Source organism: Podarcis vaucheri (genome assembly GCF_965113315.1).
Source record: "Podarcis vaucheri genome assembly, chromosome: 7".
Taxonomy (NCBI): Eukaryota; Metazoa; Chordata; class Lepidosauria; order Squamata; family Lacertidae; genus Podarcis; species Podarcis vaucheri.
The window spans coordinates 8029109-8046591 of NC_138765.1; the positions used below are offsets into that span (position 1 = coordinate 8029109).

Sequence of the window (17483 nt, forward strand, 5' to 3'; positions counted from 1 at the left end):
ATTATTATTTCCCACCGCTTCCCTCCTTTACTCATTTGCCTCCCCATCCCTGTTCCTTTACCACCGTTTGCAAATTCACACAAAGCTGCCTGGTGCAGTTGGAAGACTTGGCACATTACGGGGCTCCCGGCCCAACCCTTAGCATTTATATGCCGCAAAAGATCGGGGTAGAGTCACACAAAATCCTTTAAAAGCAACGCAAGAGAGCCGTTAAAATGGCTGGCTGCTCTGAGGAAATTTCCAGGAAAAAAGCACACCAAGAACTCAGGCCAATATAAGTTTCAATAGTGGGAATGGTTCCTACTCGCAAATCAGTAGTCGATTGTAACAAAAAGTAATCCATCCAAAAGTATGTATTCTGACAAGGATTACAAACTCAGATTACAGACTCAAACTCATAAGGATATGTATAACACAATGATTCGTTACAGTATTAAAGATAAGAGTTTATGAGTAGAGACAAGTTCATGTTAGTCCATAGTAAGATTTGACGTGAAGATCTTAGTTTCAGTCGTTGAGCAGAAGTCAGAAATCAATTATGGATCAGAAACCAGGAGAGGGCGATTGAAACTAAGATCTTCACGTCAAATCTTACTATGGACTAACATGAACTTATCACTTTTTGCTGTCTCTGCCACATGATCATCCACAAATACAGTGGTGCCTCGCAAGACGAAAAGAATCCGTTCTGTGATTCTCTTCGTCTAGCGGTTTTTTCGTCTTTCGAAGCAAGCCCATTGAAGGATTAGTGGATTAGCGCTTTTAGCGGCTTATCTGCTGATCGGATCAGCTGATAAGCGTCTTAGCGGCTTAGAAAAAGGGGGGGGGAGGGAAAAAAACCAGCAGGAACTGGCAAGACATTGTCGTCTTGCAAAGCAAGCCCATGGGAAATTCGTTTTGCGAAGCACCTCCAAAACGGAAAACCCTTTCGTCTAGCGAGTTTTCCGTCTTGCGAGGCATTCATCTTGCGGGGCACCACTGTAAGGACTTCGGAGACAAAATCCAGTTTTAGCCTCAACTTAAGGCATTTGGAGATCAGCAACTGGAAAAGAAATTCCACAGCTAGTATAAACTCTTGTCAAGGAGGCAGTTGTTGCCGTCCATGTATGCCACAAACCATTTCCCCCTCTGCTGATAAGTATTGGATCTGTTAAGCTTTCTCTCTAGCTCAACACATTCTCTGAAACACTAAACAGACAAGCATTAGATGCTTTGTGTGTGTGCTTTGCAGCCTAAGATAATGATAAATCTTGCTGTTTATTAACGTTTTCCTACAAGAAAGTTGCAACCATTGTGTGGTTCATCTCTGGCCGGGAGCCGTCTCTAACCACTCCCTAGCAAAGAGAAAGAAGAGGTACAATGAGGATTTTGTGAGGTTTCTTAACAGTTCGGTTTTCCAAATGTGTATTTCGGTTTTTCAGATGCATATTTTGCAGGTTTCTGGTACTGAACCAATAGCAATGGGAATGTGGGTTGTGGAGAATTGGCGACCCACATTTTGGCAAAGAAGTCAGAGGGGATTAGGACTTGACCTAAAATGGTTACTTTTTGGGGCGGCGGGATTTGAGGTAAGAAAAAAATCCACTACCCATTCCTTCAATGTGGAAATCAAAGATGTAACAGAGAATTGGCTGTACAACAGACATACAAAAAGAGCATCTTTGACACAAAGATGGCAGCTTTTGTGATCTAGAAATAATGTGGCCTCTTTGTTTTGCTGCTGTTCCTTCCTGGTTCTCAGAATCTTGTACCTCCCAAGCATCCCATTTTAGCTCCCTCCCGGTAAGGACATCTCTGGGCGTTAGGAAGACATTGATATCATGGCACGAGATCTCATGGGTTCTATTTCCCGTAGTCCACAAAGCATCACACAAACCCCATTCTGTTCTCTGTATCGGAGAAGAGAGAAGTTTGTCTCCCTCTCACATAATACAACTCAGGGACGTGCAACGAAGCTGAATGTTGGAAGATTTGGAACAGACAAAAGAAAGCCACCAGAGCAAATTACTTTAAACGAGGATGAAAAATTAATGGAGGACTACAGCTATAGTTAGGGACGCGGGTGGCGCTGTGGGTTAAACCACAGAGCCTAGGGCTTGCCGATCAGAAGGTCGGCGGTTTGAATCCCTGTGACGGGGTGAGCTCCTGTTGCTCGGTCCATGCTCCTGCCAACCTAGCAGTTCAAAAGCACCTCAAAGTACAAGTAGATAAATAGGCGGGAAGGTAAACAGCGTTTCCGTGCGCCGCTCTGGTTTGCCAGAAGCGGCTTAGTCCTGCTGGCCACATGACCCGGAAGCTGTACGCCGGCTCCTTCGGCCAATAAAGCGAGATGAGCGCCGCAACCCCAAAGTCGGGTCACGACTGGACCTAATGGTCAGGGGTCCCTTTACCTTTACAGCTATGGTTCTCGTTTGCAGGCTTCCAATAGTATAAAGGCACTCGGTTGGCCACGCTGAGAACACAATGCTGGATTAGATGGGCATTTGGCTACTCTTCCGTTCTCCCTTTCCCCCGCTCCTTGCTCAAGTAATTTCATATTTTTGCACCTGCAGAAAAAGCAAACCGCAAAACACAACAGAAGCCCTGCTTGGTTTGCATAATTTATTCTCGCCCCGGGATATCCTCCTGCTCGCATCAAGGTGTGCCCCTTTATTTTGGGGGAGGGCTCAGCGCTCCCCCGGCACTCGGCGCCCTCCTAACGTGCGTAGCGGCCCATGCCCAATGTTGGCAGGATGCGGCCCCTTGGTGCTCTGTTCCCCTCCCAGCTGACGGCCACGTTCTGGAGCTTGACTTCCCCGTCGATCTCCAGGAAGCGGATACTTTTTGGTGAGAGGCGGTGGCGGAACTCACAAAGGGAAATGTCTTTCTCCAGGATCTGGCAAAGAAATGGAAAAAGGCATGTCAAGAAGGGTTGGAAGATAAAACTCCCAACTCGGACAGACCTGAGAATCCCATGTGGTTTGATGTGTGGCAGCTCTCCTGTTTAGTTACCTGGGGACCTCAATACTCTGCTAGCTACACAGGCTTCTGTTAAAGGTTTTGGAGCTTGTTTGCTCTGGTTTACCATTGCTCTTCCAAACAGCTCTCTGCAAGATTCCACCATTCATGCCTAGGAACTGGTAGTTAAAGGTAGACTGCACCCACCCCTGGGAGGCTGCACTGAGCTCAGGTGTAGGGAACCTGCCAGATGTACCTCCAGATATTGTGGGACTCTTAATAACCCTGTTGGCTGTGCTGTCTGGGGTTGATGTGATTTAAGGCCCAATGACCTGAGCAGAGCCAGAGATTCCCCACCCATGTCTTCTAAACATGCCTTTGAATGACAAACCCACTAATTTTTCTAACCGCTTTTAAAAGGCACTTTAAGTCACACTTCAAAACGACCTTGACAGATTAGAGAACTGGGCAAAAACAAACAAGATGAATTTTAACAGGGAGAAATGTAAAGTATTGCACTTGGGCAAAAAAAATGAGAGGCACAAATACAAGATGGGTGACACCTGGCTTGAGAGCAGTACATGTGAAAAGGATCTAGGAGTCTTGGTTGACCACAAACTTGACATGAGCCAACAGTGTGACGCGGCAGCTAAAAAAGCCAATGCAATTCTGGGCTGCATCAATAGGAGTATAGCATCTAGATCAAGGGAAGTAATAGTGCCACTGTATTCTGCTCTGGTCAGACCACACCTGGAGTACTGTGTCCAGTTCTGGGCACCACAATTCAAGAAGGACACTGACAAACTGGAACGTGTCCAGAAGAGGGCAACCAAAATGGTCAAAGGCCTGGAAACGATGCCTTATGAGGAACGGCTAAGGGAGCTGGGCATGTTTAGCCTGGAGAAGAGGAGGTTAAGGGGTGATATGATAGCCATGTTCAAATATATAAAAGGATGTCACATAGAGGAGGGAGAAAGGTTGTTTTCTACTGCTCCAGAGAAGCGGACACGGAGCAATGGATCCAAACTACAAGAAAGAAGATTCCACCTAAACATTAGGAAGAACTTCCTGACAGTAAGAGCTGTTTGACAGTGGTATTTGCTGCCAAGGAGTGTGGTGGAGTCTCCTACTTTGGAGGTCTTTAAGCAGAGGCTTGACAACCAGATGTCAGGAGTGCTCTGATGGTGTTTCCTGCTTGGCAGGGGGTTGGACTCGATGGCCCTTGTGGTCTCTTCCAACTCTATGATTCTATGATTCTAACCATCTAGTAACTTTGAAAGAGGAAGAGTGCCATGCTCTCTCTGCTATGTCCACATTGGTTGGTTGGTTGGTTGATGGATTGATGGATTGATTGATTGAAACTCTTAGGTTTGGCGCTTTTTATTTAGTGGGACATCTTTTATTTAGTGGGACATTTTATCTACGTGGGGCTGCCCTTGAGACTGACCCAGAAACTCCAGCGGGTGCAGAATGCCGCGGCGAGACTCCTTACGGGGTCCTCGCCACAGGATCACATTCACCCGGTGCTATACCAGCTGCACCAGCTCCCGGTGGAGTACAGGATCAGGTTCAAGGTGCTGGTTTTAACCTTTAAAGCCCTCTACAGCCAAGGACCCTCATACGTATGGGACTGCCTCTCCTGGTATGTCCCACGGAGGACCTTGCAGTCTTCAAATAAAAACATCTTGGAGATCCCGGGCCACAGGGAGGTTGGGCTGGCCTCAACCAGAGCCAGGGTTTTTTTTGGTCATGGCCCCGATCTGGTGGAACGCTCTGTCACAAGAGACTAGGGCCCTGCAGGACTTGACATCTTTCCGCAGGGCCTGCAAGACAGAGCTGTTCCACCAGGCCTTTGGCCAAGGCACAGACTGACCCTCTCCTTCTGTAATCCTCATAGCACTCTAGCCCAATGGTTGCCATTAATTTGATTCTGAATTGATTTTAGAATGTATTTCAAATGACTGTGATTTTATGTAAATGGTGCTATTTTTACTGTTGTTAGCCGCTCTGAGCCCGGCTTTGGCTGGGGAGGGTGGGATATAAATAAACTTTTACAGTGGTACCTCGGGTTACATACACTTCAGGTTACATACGCTTCAGGTTACACACTCCGCTAACCTAGAAATAGTTAAGAACTTTGCTTCAGGATAAGAACAGAAATCGGGCTCCGGCGGCACAGCGGCAGCAGGAGGCCCCATTAGCTAAAGTGGTGCTTCAGGTTAAGAACAGTTTCAGGTTAAGTACGGACCTCCAGAACGAATTAAGTACTTAACCCGAGGTACCACTGTATTATTATTATTATTATTATTATTATTATTATTATTATTATTATTAAAAGTGGAAGGAGTGAGTTTCAAGTCCGCCGGCGGACAAAGCAATCTGTTTGCAGAGAGCAATGAGGAAAGCAGAGTGCAAACTAATAGCAACAACTAGGGAGTAAAATGGGGGGGGGGTGCAGGACGTTCTTTTTGACATAACAATAACAAACCTTAGAATTTCCATTCCTTTAGCCCTGCTTACTTGGAAGCAAGAGCCATTGATTTCAACAGGACCCCTGGGCAGACGTAGGGTCTTGCCGTTGTCTTCCTATACCTGCCCCCTCTGTCCTATACTATACCTACTTTTGGGCTCCTAGCAGCCTTCTGCCAGTCCCAGTCCCCATGCAGCCACCATCGCCCCTCACCCAGCCCCCGTGTTTTTGCTACCCTGACCTTGTAGCCCATCCGGGTGACGATGATTTGAATCCTGAACGCCTGGCCTCGCCGGAAAGGGGCCATCACCGTCAGACCCTCACCCCACTGCTGGTCTGCGAAGCTGTTGAGGGTCACCCAGCCAGCAGAAGACGGGGGGGCCTCAAAGCTGACCATCAGCCTCAGAGGCTTGTTCCCCTCCTCAACTTGTCTGGAAGCAAAGTCCACATAGAACCTGAGAAAAGAGGTGAGAGAGATCAGGTTCCTGTTCCGTCCCCCCCAGGTAAGAATTAGCTGAACAATGATTGCCCTGCTGCCAACTTCTTTCCTGTATCCCTGCTCCTCTGCTGTCCTTTATTTATATATATTTTTATATATACCGTATTTTTTGCTCCATAAGACACACTTTTTTCTTCCTAAAACGTAAGGGGAAATGTCTGTGCGTCTTATGGAGCGAATGCGTGGTCCCTGGAGCTGAATTTCCCAGGGGCGAAAAGCAGATCATGGTGGGGGTTTTTTGAAAGAGGGAAGTGGGTGTTGAAACAAAGCCGCTGATCAGCAAGCGATCGGGGAGAGAGAGAAGGGATGCTAGAGATAACGGAGGCTGCCTGGGAGGGGGGGAGGTAAAGACAGCAAACTTGCAAAGGGGGGAAACAGGAAGACTAAAGCAATGAGGAAAGAAATTAGAAGAAAAGGAGAAGCAAAAAACTGCTCCAGCTAAGGAAAAGACACTAAGGCAAACAAGAGGGAAGGGAGTGTTGAAAGGAAACAGCTGGTCGGTGGGGTCGGAAGAGAGATAAGGGACACTAGAGATAAAGGAGGCTGCCTGGGAGGGGGAGGTAAAAGCCCATGGATCCTCAGGATTTTTACATTGGGTCACCCCAAATTCACCATCAGATCACATAGCATGTCCATGGCTACAGCCTGCACCAAAAAAATCACGCACCCACTGTTGTGTGGGGCCGCAATGGCGCAAAAACGTCGTTACAAAGCACAGATCCACGTGGATCCTCAGGATTTTCGCATTGGGCTACCCCAAACTCACTGTCAAATCACATGTCTGTGGCCACAGCATGAACCAGAAAAATAATACACCCAATGTTTCGTTTAGAATATTTTGTTTCTTGTTTTCCTCTAAAAACTAGGTGCGTCTTATGGAGCGAAAAATACGGTGTTTATGCTGCCTTCTTCCAACGAGCTCTAGTACATGGTTCTCCTCCTCCCGTTTCATCTTCACAACATCCCTGTGAGGTCGGTCAGGCCTTGAGAGGCAGCGACTGGCTCCGGGATCACCCAGCGAGCTTCATAGCTGAGCAGGGATTCGAACTCTGGTCTCCCAGGTCCTAGTCCAGCACCCTCACCTAGTTCAAGGCAGACTGTGACCCTGCAGAGGTTGCTGGACTCAGAACTTCCATTGCTCCCAGCCAGCATGCCCAGTGGTTAGGTATAATGAGAGTTGTAGACATAAGAGCATAGGGGAAGCCTGCTGGGTCAAACCAGTGGCCCACCTGGTCAGTCCAGCATCCTGTTCTCACAGTGGCCAATCAGATGCCTGTGAGAAGCCTGAAAACGGGACCCTGGCACAAGAGAAATCTCCCCTCCTGTGGTTTCCAGCAACTGGTACGCAGAGAATGACGCTCTCCCTACCTGGCAGAATCTCAGCTATCAAAATGAACCTACTTTCCAGGATGCTGTTTTTATTCCAATCAATACCAATTGTAAATAACTTTGGCTGCTTCAAAGAATGGAAGAAGGATATTTCTAAATTCATTTTGGCGGGGGGGGGCAACATAAAATTTTGATAGAGATAAAAGAAAGAGGAGGTTTTGCCTCGCCAGACCTGCAAATCTATTACGAGGCAGCCTGCTTGTGCTGGTTAAAAGAATGGTCCTGATTGGAAGTTTGGCTGGCATGCATGTCTCTGGTATGGGAAGGCGAAAATTTCTAAAAGTTTTATGAACCATATTCTAAGGAAGAATTTGTGTAGCGTTTGGGAGAAATATAAAAATCTGCTGGAAAGGGAAACACCTTTATGGCTATCTCCTATTGAGCTATTACAATTAAGAGAGTTAATATGGATAGACAGTGGGCAACTTACAGGGAATTGCTGCAATTACAAAGGGGGAACCGGAACTCTTTTAACCAAGTTTCTTCTCCCTTGGTCTAGTCCACATAGGAATAAGGGGAGCCACGGTTTGTCCATTTAGCTTAGTATTGTCTACACTGGTTGGCAGCAGTGCTTCTCCAGGGGTTCAGATGGGACATTCCCAGGCTTACCAGGAGAGGCTGTCAGGACTCAAACCTGGGACCTTTTGCATGCAAAGCAGATGCCCTACCAACTGAGCTACGGGCATTCCTTGTAACATAAGAGATCCCTTATCTCTTCACCTAACTTGTGCAGTTAAATCACTAAAAAGCTGGGACCGGGTGGCTCAGATCTCCCCTGGTGTCAGTTATGGGAGGTGTGGCTGCCGTGCCTCAGAGCAGAAGGAAAGGCACTCTGCACATGCCTAGGCCCAGTCTCTCTCCATAATATTCCACAAGTCCTAGCACCAAGTCCTGGCCAGGAATTGCGACATTCTGGACGCCAAATCCATTCTAGGGAAGATAATATCAGTACTGAGTTACCTTTTGCCCTGTTGTGGAATGATACCTTCCAGCAGCACCCATGACTCTGGTTCCAGGCCTTGCGGGATAGCCCGGTAAAATGGTATATTCTGCAAGGGAGGAAAGAAGAAAATGAGGCACGCACAGTCTTGAATCTCTGTGTTGTAAACAAACATTGCCCTTTTCCCTTATGGGGTATCCAAGAGCCCATATAGAGTCCTTACATAGGTTCCCTATTGGTAGGAGAAGATAACAGAGGCCAACCAGAGAATATTGAGAAGCAAAGCAGCTAGTAAGCTTGATCTTTATTGATCTGTTGCAACAGGGTGCTCCCCTCATCCGCAGGAGAGAGGAGGGACCCTGAAAAATGGCGCGCAAGGCCGTATAAATACTTTTGAAAATTGCCACCCTGTAGATCAAGACCACCCCCAGAAACAGCATACATACATCACAGAAGGGGTGTAACCTAAGACCACCCCTCAGATACATCACACCTACATCACAAAAAAGGCGATCTAAAACAGAAATTTGAATGTTGTTTTTCTCCTGTCCTTGTTTATCTCCTGTCTGGATTGGCTGGGTAGCCTGGCCAGTCTTTTGTAATGTCAAATACCGTATTTTTTTGCTCTATAAGACTCACTTTTTCCCACCTAAAAAGTAAGGGGGAATGTGTGTGCGTCTTATGGAGCGAATGCAGGCTGCGCAGCTATCCCAGAAGCCAGAACAGCAAAAGGGATTGCTGCTTTCACTGCGCAGCGATCCCTCTTGCTGTTCTGGCTTCTGAGATTCAGAATATTTTTTTTCTTGTTTTCCTCCTCCAAAAACTAGGTGCGTCTTGTGGTCTGGTGTGTCTTATAGAGCGAAAAATACGGTACTTGGTTCCTGAGCCAGGTCACAGGCTCACACCCTATTCATATCTTGAATGTGTCCTTAAGACAGGATTTGTGAGGAACGAGACAATGGGGAGGTTTCCCACTTTGACCTTGCAGAGAAAACATTTGCTCAGTTTAGGAATCAAAATGGTTCCAGGTCGGTCTTCCTGTGCTGATCTATGTACGTGCTTGGTTGGGACACTTATGAACATTACCATATATCAAAGACCATAAAATTCCTATCACACCATCCAGTCTGTGTGATGATTGGCTTGGTTTCTTCTTTTAATAAGGTTTTACTAAAGCTTTTTCCAAATACAATAAGATAAAAGGGACTAAATAAAAACAAAAACAGAGAGAAAAGAAAACTCAGTCCTCTTGAAGGTAGCGCTTAATCCTTGTCTCACACAGAAAGTGGTGCACCCTCCAAACTCTCACCTGAGAGCTTTCTTTAATTTTTTTTTAATTTTCAAATTTTATAATCGCAATAATTTATAAATTCAATACTTTCCCAAGGATACAGTATAGACTACACACACACACACACCCCTGCCCTGGATTCCATTTTTCTCCCCTCTAATTTCTTGCATCTTATTTTATTTCCCCAAACTTTGTTTTGCCTCTTATTTATTCTATTTTCCAATTATATAACTGAGAGCTTTTGACTTGTTCTCAAATAGTCTCTTATCTTTCTACAACCACACAACAGCCCAGCTGGGCAGGGAATCCTAGAATCATAGAGTTGGAAGAGACCACAAGGGCCATCGAGTCCAACCCCCTGCCAAGCAGGAAACACCATCAGAGCACTCCTGACATATGGTTGTCAAGCCTCTGCTTAAAGACCTCCAAAGGAGGAGACTCCACCACACTCCTTGGCAGCAAATTCCACTGTCAAACAGCTCTTACTGTCAGGAAGTTCTTCCTAATGTTTAGGTGGAATCTTCTTTCTTGTAGTTTGCATCCATTGCTCCGTGTCCGCTTCTCTGGAGCAGCAGAAAACAACCTTTCTCCCTCCTCTATGTAACATCCTTTTATATATTTGAACATGGCTATCATATCACCCCTTAACCTCCTCTTCTCCAGGCTAAACATGCCCAGCTCCCTTAGCCGTTCCTCATAAGGCATCGTTTCCAGGCCTTTGACCATTTTGGTTGCCCTCCTCTGGACACGTTCCAGTTTGTCAGTGTCCTTCTTGAACTGTGGTGCCCAGAACTGGACACAGTACTCCAGGTGAGGTCTGACCAGAGCAAGAGAGAAGAAGAGAGGGAAGAGAGAGAGTAAAAGAAAGAGTCTGGGCCAAGGTCACCCACAAATTGTGACTGTGTGAGAATCTGAACCCAGGCCTCAGTCTGAACAAAATGCTGCTTTGAATATTCCCTCTTCATGAAGAGCAGAGTCTTCTCCTCCTCCTCCTCCTCCTCCTCCTTCTCCTTCTCTTCTCTTTCTCCTCACTCGTAGGCCAATGTCCTATCTAGTTCAGCATCCTAATCTCACAGCGGCCATCCAGTTCCTTCTTTGCTACTTAAGCCCATTTCCTCAGATAACCGACTTCCTTCTTTCTTAAAAATGCTTGTCATCCTGTGAACTTCCTGACCCTTCTTCAACCTCTTCTGTCAGGCAGATCTAATCAATATTTCCCGAGGCTTTAATACGTAGCTGCTCTTACCGAGGAACTCCCACCAGAGTTCAAGCCTTGAAAAAGTCGGAGGTTTGGTACCTGGGAAAGTGAGTCACAGGATGGGAAGCACATTTCACGCAGTGCAGAATTGGCCCATAATCTGCCCCTTTTGCCCCCTTGAAATTGCATGATGCTACATGACATCATCATGCGGTTGCAGAAAGGTGTGGCTTACAAAGGATACTAGCATGGTACCGATGAGTTTATTTTGCTTTTAAAAATTCCTGTGAATTATTGAGACACCCTCAGCTGGTTTCGGTTCCTCCTTGCTACAGTGGGGAAATCGAGGAATTGTCCCAATGATCAGAGGAAGAAAGGAGACAACTTGAGAAAGCACCTGCTTCGGTGTTGGAAAATTACTACCTATAGCCACAACTTTTTCTGCAATAAACACAAACCCTTGTGTGGCAAAATGTGGCAATCTACAAAAATGCAAACACTACACACTGGCTAATGTTGTTGTTGTTTAGTTGTTTAGTCGTGTCCGACTCTTCGTGACCCCCTGGACCAGAGCACGCCAGGCACTCCTGTCTTCCACTGCCTCCCGCAGTTTGGTCAAACTCATGCTGGTAGCTTCGAGAACACTGTCCAACCATCTCGTCCTCTGTCATCCCCTTCTCCTTGTGCCCTCCATCTTTCCCAACATCGGGGTCTTTTCCAGGGAGCCTTCTCTTCTCATGAGGTGGCCAAAGTCTTGGAGCCTCAGCTTCAGGATCTGTCCTTCCAGTGAGCACTCAGGGCTGATTTCCTTCAGAATGGAGAGGTTTGATCTTCTTGCAGTCCATGGGACTCTCAAGAGTCTCCTCCAGCACCATAACGCAAAAGCAATTCTTCGGCGATCAGACTTCTTTATGGTCCAGCTCTCACTTCCATACATCACTACTGGCAAAACTATAGCTTTAACAATATGGACCTTTGCTGGCTAATAACTGTTAGTAAATATATAATCGGTATGATGTCATTCAAAATATACAAATAAGCTACTTCAAAATAATATATATATCATACAATACATCTCACAGAATATACAAGTAACTGCAAGTTGTTACATGTATCAGGTTCAAACAACCAGTGAATAGCGAAGAACGCCAAACCGTCTCTCAAAGGAAGACATCTCTCCAAAGTCTCAAAAGGACACTGCATCCGGAATAGTTCAACTGTTTCGGAATAAAGTCTTCATCAGCTAGAAGTGGAAACCACAGAGCCTAGGACGTGCCAATCAGAAGGTTGGCAGTTCGAATCCCCGCAACAGGGTGAGCTTTCGTTGCTCGGTCCCTGCTCCTGCCAACCTAGCAGTTCGAAAGCACATCAGAGTGCAAGTAGATAAATAGGTAGCGCTCTGGCGGGAAGCTAAACGGTGTTTCCGTGCACTGCTCTGGTTCACCGGAAGTGCCTTAGTCCTGCTGGCCACATGACCCGGAAGCTGTACGCCGGCTCCTTTGGTCAATAAAGCGAGATGAGCACCGCAACCCCAGAGTCGGCCACGACTGGACCTAATGGTCAGGGGTCCCTTTACGCTTTACCTTTTATGTTGGTGGCCTTATCATGGCTGGCAGCCATCAGCAGCCCTTTCCTCTGTGAACTTGTCTGATCTTCTTTTCAAGTTATGCAAGTTAGTGACCATCGCTCCTTCCTGTCAGGAGTCCCTTTAGCTTTGCCTTTTTATATATTTTGTTCTACTGTACATCCAGGTTGCTCAGTTTTGTTGTCATTCATTGCTTGCAACATCATACCGATTACCGTATTTTTTGCTCTATAAGACTCACTTTTTCCCTCCTGAAAAGTAAGGGGAAATGTGTGTGCGTCTTATGGAGCGAATGCAGGCTGCGCAGCTATCCCAGAAGCCAGAACAGCAACAGGGATTGCTATTTGTTCAATTCTATTTTAAAAACCCATCTACAACTAATCTACAGAAACTACAACTAATTCAGAATGCGGCAGCTAGACTGGTGACTGGGAGTGGCCGCCGAGACTACATAACACCAGTCTTGAAAGACCTACATTGGCTCCTAGTATGTTTCTGAGCACAATTCAAACTGTTGGTGTTTACCTTTAAAGCCCTAAATAGCCTCAAAGGCCCAGTATACCTGAAGGAGAGTCTCCACCCCCATTGTTCTGCCCAGATGCTGAGGTCCAGCACCGAGGGCCTTCTGGCGGTTCCCTCACTGCGAGAAGCCAAGTTACAGGGAACCAGGCAGAGGGCCTTCTCGGTGGTGGTAGCCACCCTGTGAAACGCCCTCCCATCAGATATCAAAGAGATAAACAACTACCTGACATTTAGAAGACATTTGAAGGCAGCCCTGTTTAGGGAAGCTTTTAATGTCTGATGTATTACAGTATTTTTAATCTTTGTTGGAAGCCACCCAGAATGGCTGGGGAAACCCAGCCAGATGGGCGGGGTACAAATAATAAATTATTATTATTATTATTATCATCCAGGTTGGTAGCCATCACTCTGTCCTGTGGGAGGGAGTTCCACAGATTAACCAAGCACTGTGTGAAGGAGCTTAATCGCCTAGATAATTAAGGGTCTGGAAACTCAGCCTTATGAGGAGCGCTTGAAGGAGCCATCTTCAAATAAGGGCTGTCACATGGAAGAGGGAACAGGCTTGTTTTCTCTTGCTCCGGAGGGCAGGACTCGAACCCATGGCTTCAAGCTACAAGAAAGGAGGTTCCGGTGAAACAGCAGGAGGAACTTTCTGACAGCAAGAGCTGTTTGGCAGGGGAACAGACTCCCACAAAAGATGATGGGCTCTTCTTCCTTGGAGGTTTTTAAGCAGATGTCGGATGGCCATCTGTTATGGATGTTTAGCTGAGATTCCTGCCTTGCGGGGGGGTTGGTCTGGATGACACCCCAGGGTCCCTTCCAACTCTTAAGATTCTACCATTCTTTTCTCTGTCCCTGACATTCAGTTTCCTGGGATGCCCACGAATTCCAGTGTTAGGAGAGAGAGAGAGAAAAAGGTCCACTTTCTCCATGCTAGGCATTATTTTATAAACTATTGTGTTGCCTTTTGATCGCCTTTTCCCTAAGAAGTCCTCAAAACTTTCACGGAATTGTCGAGTTGGAAGGTACCCCTTGTGGTCATCTAGTCCGACTCCCTGCAATGCAGGGATCTTTTTGCCCAACCCAGATCTCGAACTCACAACCCTGAAATTCAGAGTCTTGAGCTTTACTAACTGAGCTCTCCCTCAGCACGGAGTCAGGCTACCTGCTTGATCAGTTTTACTCAGAGTAGACCCATTTAAATGAATGGACCTAAATCCGCCATGTCCACGAATTCCAATGTCTCCTTCATGCAGGATTTTAGCCACACGTGTCTAACAGGGAGGGACACGTAATTCATATACTGTATAAAATTTTAAAAGCAACATGTTGTTTATGGCAATGTTTGTTGTTGTTTTTTTAAAAGAATTAGATTTTATTAAAGTTTTTTTTGGGGGGGAATACAAAAGTTAGCACCAAGTGGCCAATATCTCTTTATCAAAGATTTTTTAAAAAACTAAATGAAAATTCAAAGCAAAAGGAAGAAAAGAAAGGGGGGAAAGAAAGGAGGTGGGGGGAGAACTTCTTATTCATAATAATAATAATAATAATAATAATAATAATAATAATAATAATTTATTATTTGTACCCCGCCCATCTGGCTGGGTTTCCCCAGCCACTCTGGGCGTCTTCCAACATCCGTCAGCTAAATACAGAAAAACTGTTCCAAACACCCATTGCAGTAAAACACACAACAATCCCATTTTCTTCAGTCCTCATACCCAGATATCATAAATTGGTTTTCTTTTTCACACAATAAATCTGCACTGTGATGGATTTCGAAGCCTGCTGACAAAGGAACTCTGGGAAATGTAGTTCTGGGAGGCAAGTGGGGATTTTGCTCTTCGTCCTCTCCCAAAGCAGTCTCAAAGCAGACTTCCTTGCTGAAGGTGCATGGACAAACTGGTTCCCAAACTGGTTTATCGTTGCATCGCAGGTGTAAAACAAGCGCTCAACATAAGGGCGCAGGCAGGGTGGGGACGTTGGAAAGGAAAAGGTGGCCGGTTCAGTTGACGTAAGGAGGGAAAACCCAGGCTGACAAAATGACATTTTAACGCAGTGGATGAGCAAAGCACTGTCTTCAAGCACCCGCTCAGCCCAAGGATCTATGGCTCACTTGGAGAAAGGTAGGGATAGCTCAGTCGGGAGAGCATGAGACTCTTAAATCTCAAGGTCGTGGGTTCGAGTCCCGTGTTGTGCGAAAGATTCCTGGATTGCAGGGGGTTGGGCTAGATGACCACCAGGTTCCCTTCCAACTCTGCAATTCTGTGATTCAAGAAGAAGCCTGCCTCCAGCATCGTGTTATTGCAGGGTCCAACCAGATGTCTCAATTTCTCTCCTGCGGTTTGCAGAAACCGGTGTTCATAACATTGCTGCCTCTGACCGTGGTCACAGAGGATAGCCATCATAGCTAGCAGACATCAATAGCCTTCCCCTCCATTAATCTGTCTAACAATCGACACCTGTGGCCATCACTGCCTCCAGTGGCAGTGAGTTCCAAAGTTTCACTATGTGCCATAAAAGGAAGCCGCTTCCGTAACTGGCCAGACCCCTGGGTCCATCTAGCTGAAAAACTATCTAATTACAAAGACAAAAAAACAAAACAAAAACAACTTGTGGAATAGCTCAGTCGGTAGAGCATCAGACTTTTAATCTCAGGGTTGTGGGTTCGAAACCCACCCTGGGTGAAAAAATTGCTGCGTTGCCCAGGGTTCTAACTCTACAATTCTGTTTCTAATGGAGCTGAACGTTTGGTAGATTTGTTCCAGCCAAAAGAAAGCATTTCTGCACTTGGCGCATAGCAGACGTGCAGAAAGTACGTCTACGGGACTTTGCGATGGCCGCCGACTTGAATGGCTTTTGAAGAGGTTGCACAAATTCAGGGAGGAAAAGGCTCCGCCAGTAGCTACCAGCCATGAATGGTCTGCTGTGGGAGCCAGTACAACTCTGGGGAGCAGCTGCTGGGTATCATGAACAGGGAGAATTGCACTTGAACTCAGATCCTGTTTGCTGGAATCTGGCTGGTAAAAAAAAGAGGTAAAGGTAAAGGACCCCTGGATGGTTAAGCCCAGTCAAAGGCGACTCTGGGGTTGCAGCGCTCATCTCCCTTTAAGGCCGAGGGAGCTGGTGTTTGTCCGCAGACAGTTTTCTGGGTCATGTGGCCAGCATGACTAAACAGCTTCTGGTGCAACGGAACACCGTTATGGAAATCAGAGCGCACGGAAATACTGTTTACCTTCCCGCCGCAGTGGTACCTATTTATCTACTTGCACTGGCATGCTGTCAAATTGCTAGAAGAAGAAGAAGAGTTTGGATTTGATATCCCATTTTATCACTCCCCTTCAGGAGTCTCAAAGCGGCTAACATTCTCCTTTCCCTTCCTCCCCCACAACAAACACTCTGTGAGGTGAGTGGGGCTGAGAGACTTCAAAGAAGTGTGACTGGCCCAAGGTCACCCAGCAACTGCATGTGGAGGAGTGGAGACGCGAACCCGGTTCCCCAGATTACGAGACTACCGCTCTTAACTGCTACACCACACTGGCTCTGGTTGGCAGGAGTAAGGACAGAGCAACAGGAGCTCCCCCCGTTGCGGGGATCAAACCGCCGACCTTCTGATCGGCAAGCCCAAGAGGCTCAGTGGTTTAGACCACAGCGCCACCCATGTCCAGTGTGGGAACCGAAGGGTGGACTGGATGGGCCTTATGTTTTGGTCTGTTTTAAAAGAAAATAAGATGGGGAGAAAAGGAGACAGGCCGGTGTAACACTGTCAAAACATTGCACTTGGTCAAAGGTGGCTTCCAGGTCTGGAAAGGTTGAAGACAGGGGTGCCAACTGGAATTTTAAAAAATTGGCAGGGGTGTGTGTGTCCAAATAAGCCCCATCCCGGATAATCAATCACATGGCATGCACACACCATTTAAATGGCAATGCCCATTAACTTTGGGCGAAGGACCCCTCAATTATTTTATTTCAGTCTCTAGGAGTTGGCTCCTGTGGCAGCAGCTGTCGTGCGCACATCAGCAAGGCTCCCCCAGTTTACGGAGTTGTGCAGAGGAGGGAATTTTGGCAAATGCACCTTCTCAGGTGAGCACCTTCCGTAATACCTGTTCAGTGGTACGAGAGCCCCGTCCTTTGCAGCGGATTATCCTACGGTACTTCACAGCACCTCAGCCCATTTCTCCTCCTGGCGAACAGTTTTCACAGCATCACCGAGTTGCAAGGGACCCCTTGGGGGCATCCAGCCTAACCCCCTGCGATGCAGGAGTCGCAGAAGAAGAGTCCCTGACGGACCTCTGTTGAAACGCCTCTGAGGGAGGAGAGCCCATTACTGGCACGAATAATGATGACTCTCTGTGCTGGTTTTTGTTCCAGGGCCATAGCAAAATGTGCCAGCAGTACCCGCAGGTAGGAACCGGCAGGCAATCCCCGCCCGAAGGTGCAGACAACGAGGAACCTCCTCCACGTTCTCGCCACCACCACAAACCAGAAAAAGGAAAGGCTCTTGGTTGTTTTTACTCACAAAATTATCAGGCACTATTGCCATCTCTGCCGCCTCTTTGCTGGAGACTTTTTGCAGGCATCAAGGACCGGCTTCCAATCAGGAGGCGACTCTTCTTAACAGTGGCAATCTCATCTCCTTCGGGGCAGATTTT

General features: G+C 46.8%; 1 protein-coding gene across 1 annotated transcript; it reads right to left on the reverse strand.

The window, feature by feature from the left end:
• Window positions 1-2587: 2587 nt before the first annotated feature.
• On the reverse strand, window positions 2588-17483 carry LOC309536969 (galectin-7-like). Its single transcript, XM_082231398.1, has 4 exons — window positions 17351-17483; window positions 8256-8344; window positions 5649-5862; window positions 2588-2875 (listed from the first exon to the last, which is right to left on the reverse strand). The coding sequence occupies exons 1-4, from the start codon at window positions 17372-17374 to the stop codon at window positions 2696-2698; spliced, it is 507 nt and encodes a 168-aa protein (XP_082087524.1). The 5' UTR covers window positions 17375-17483; the 3' UTR covers window positions 2588-2695.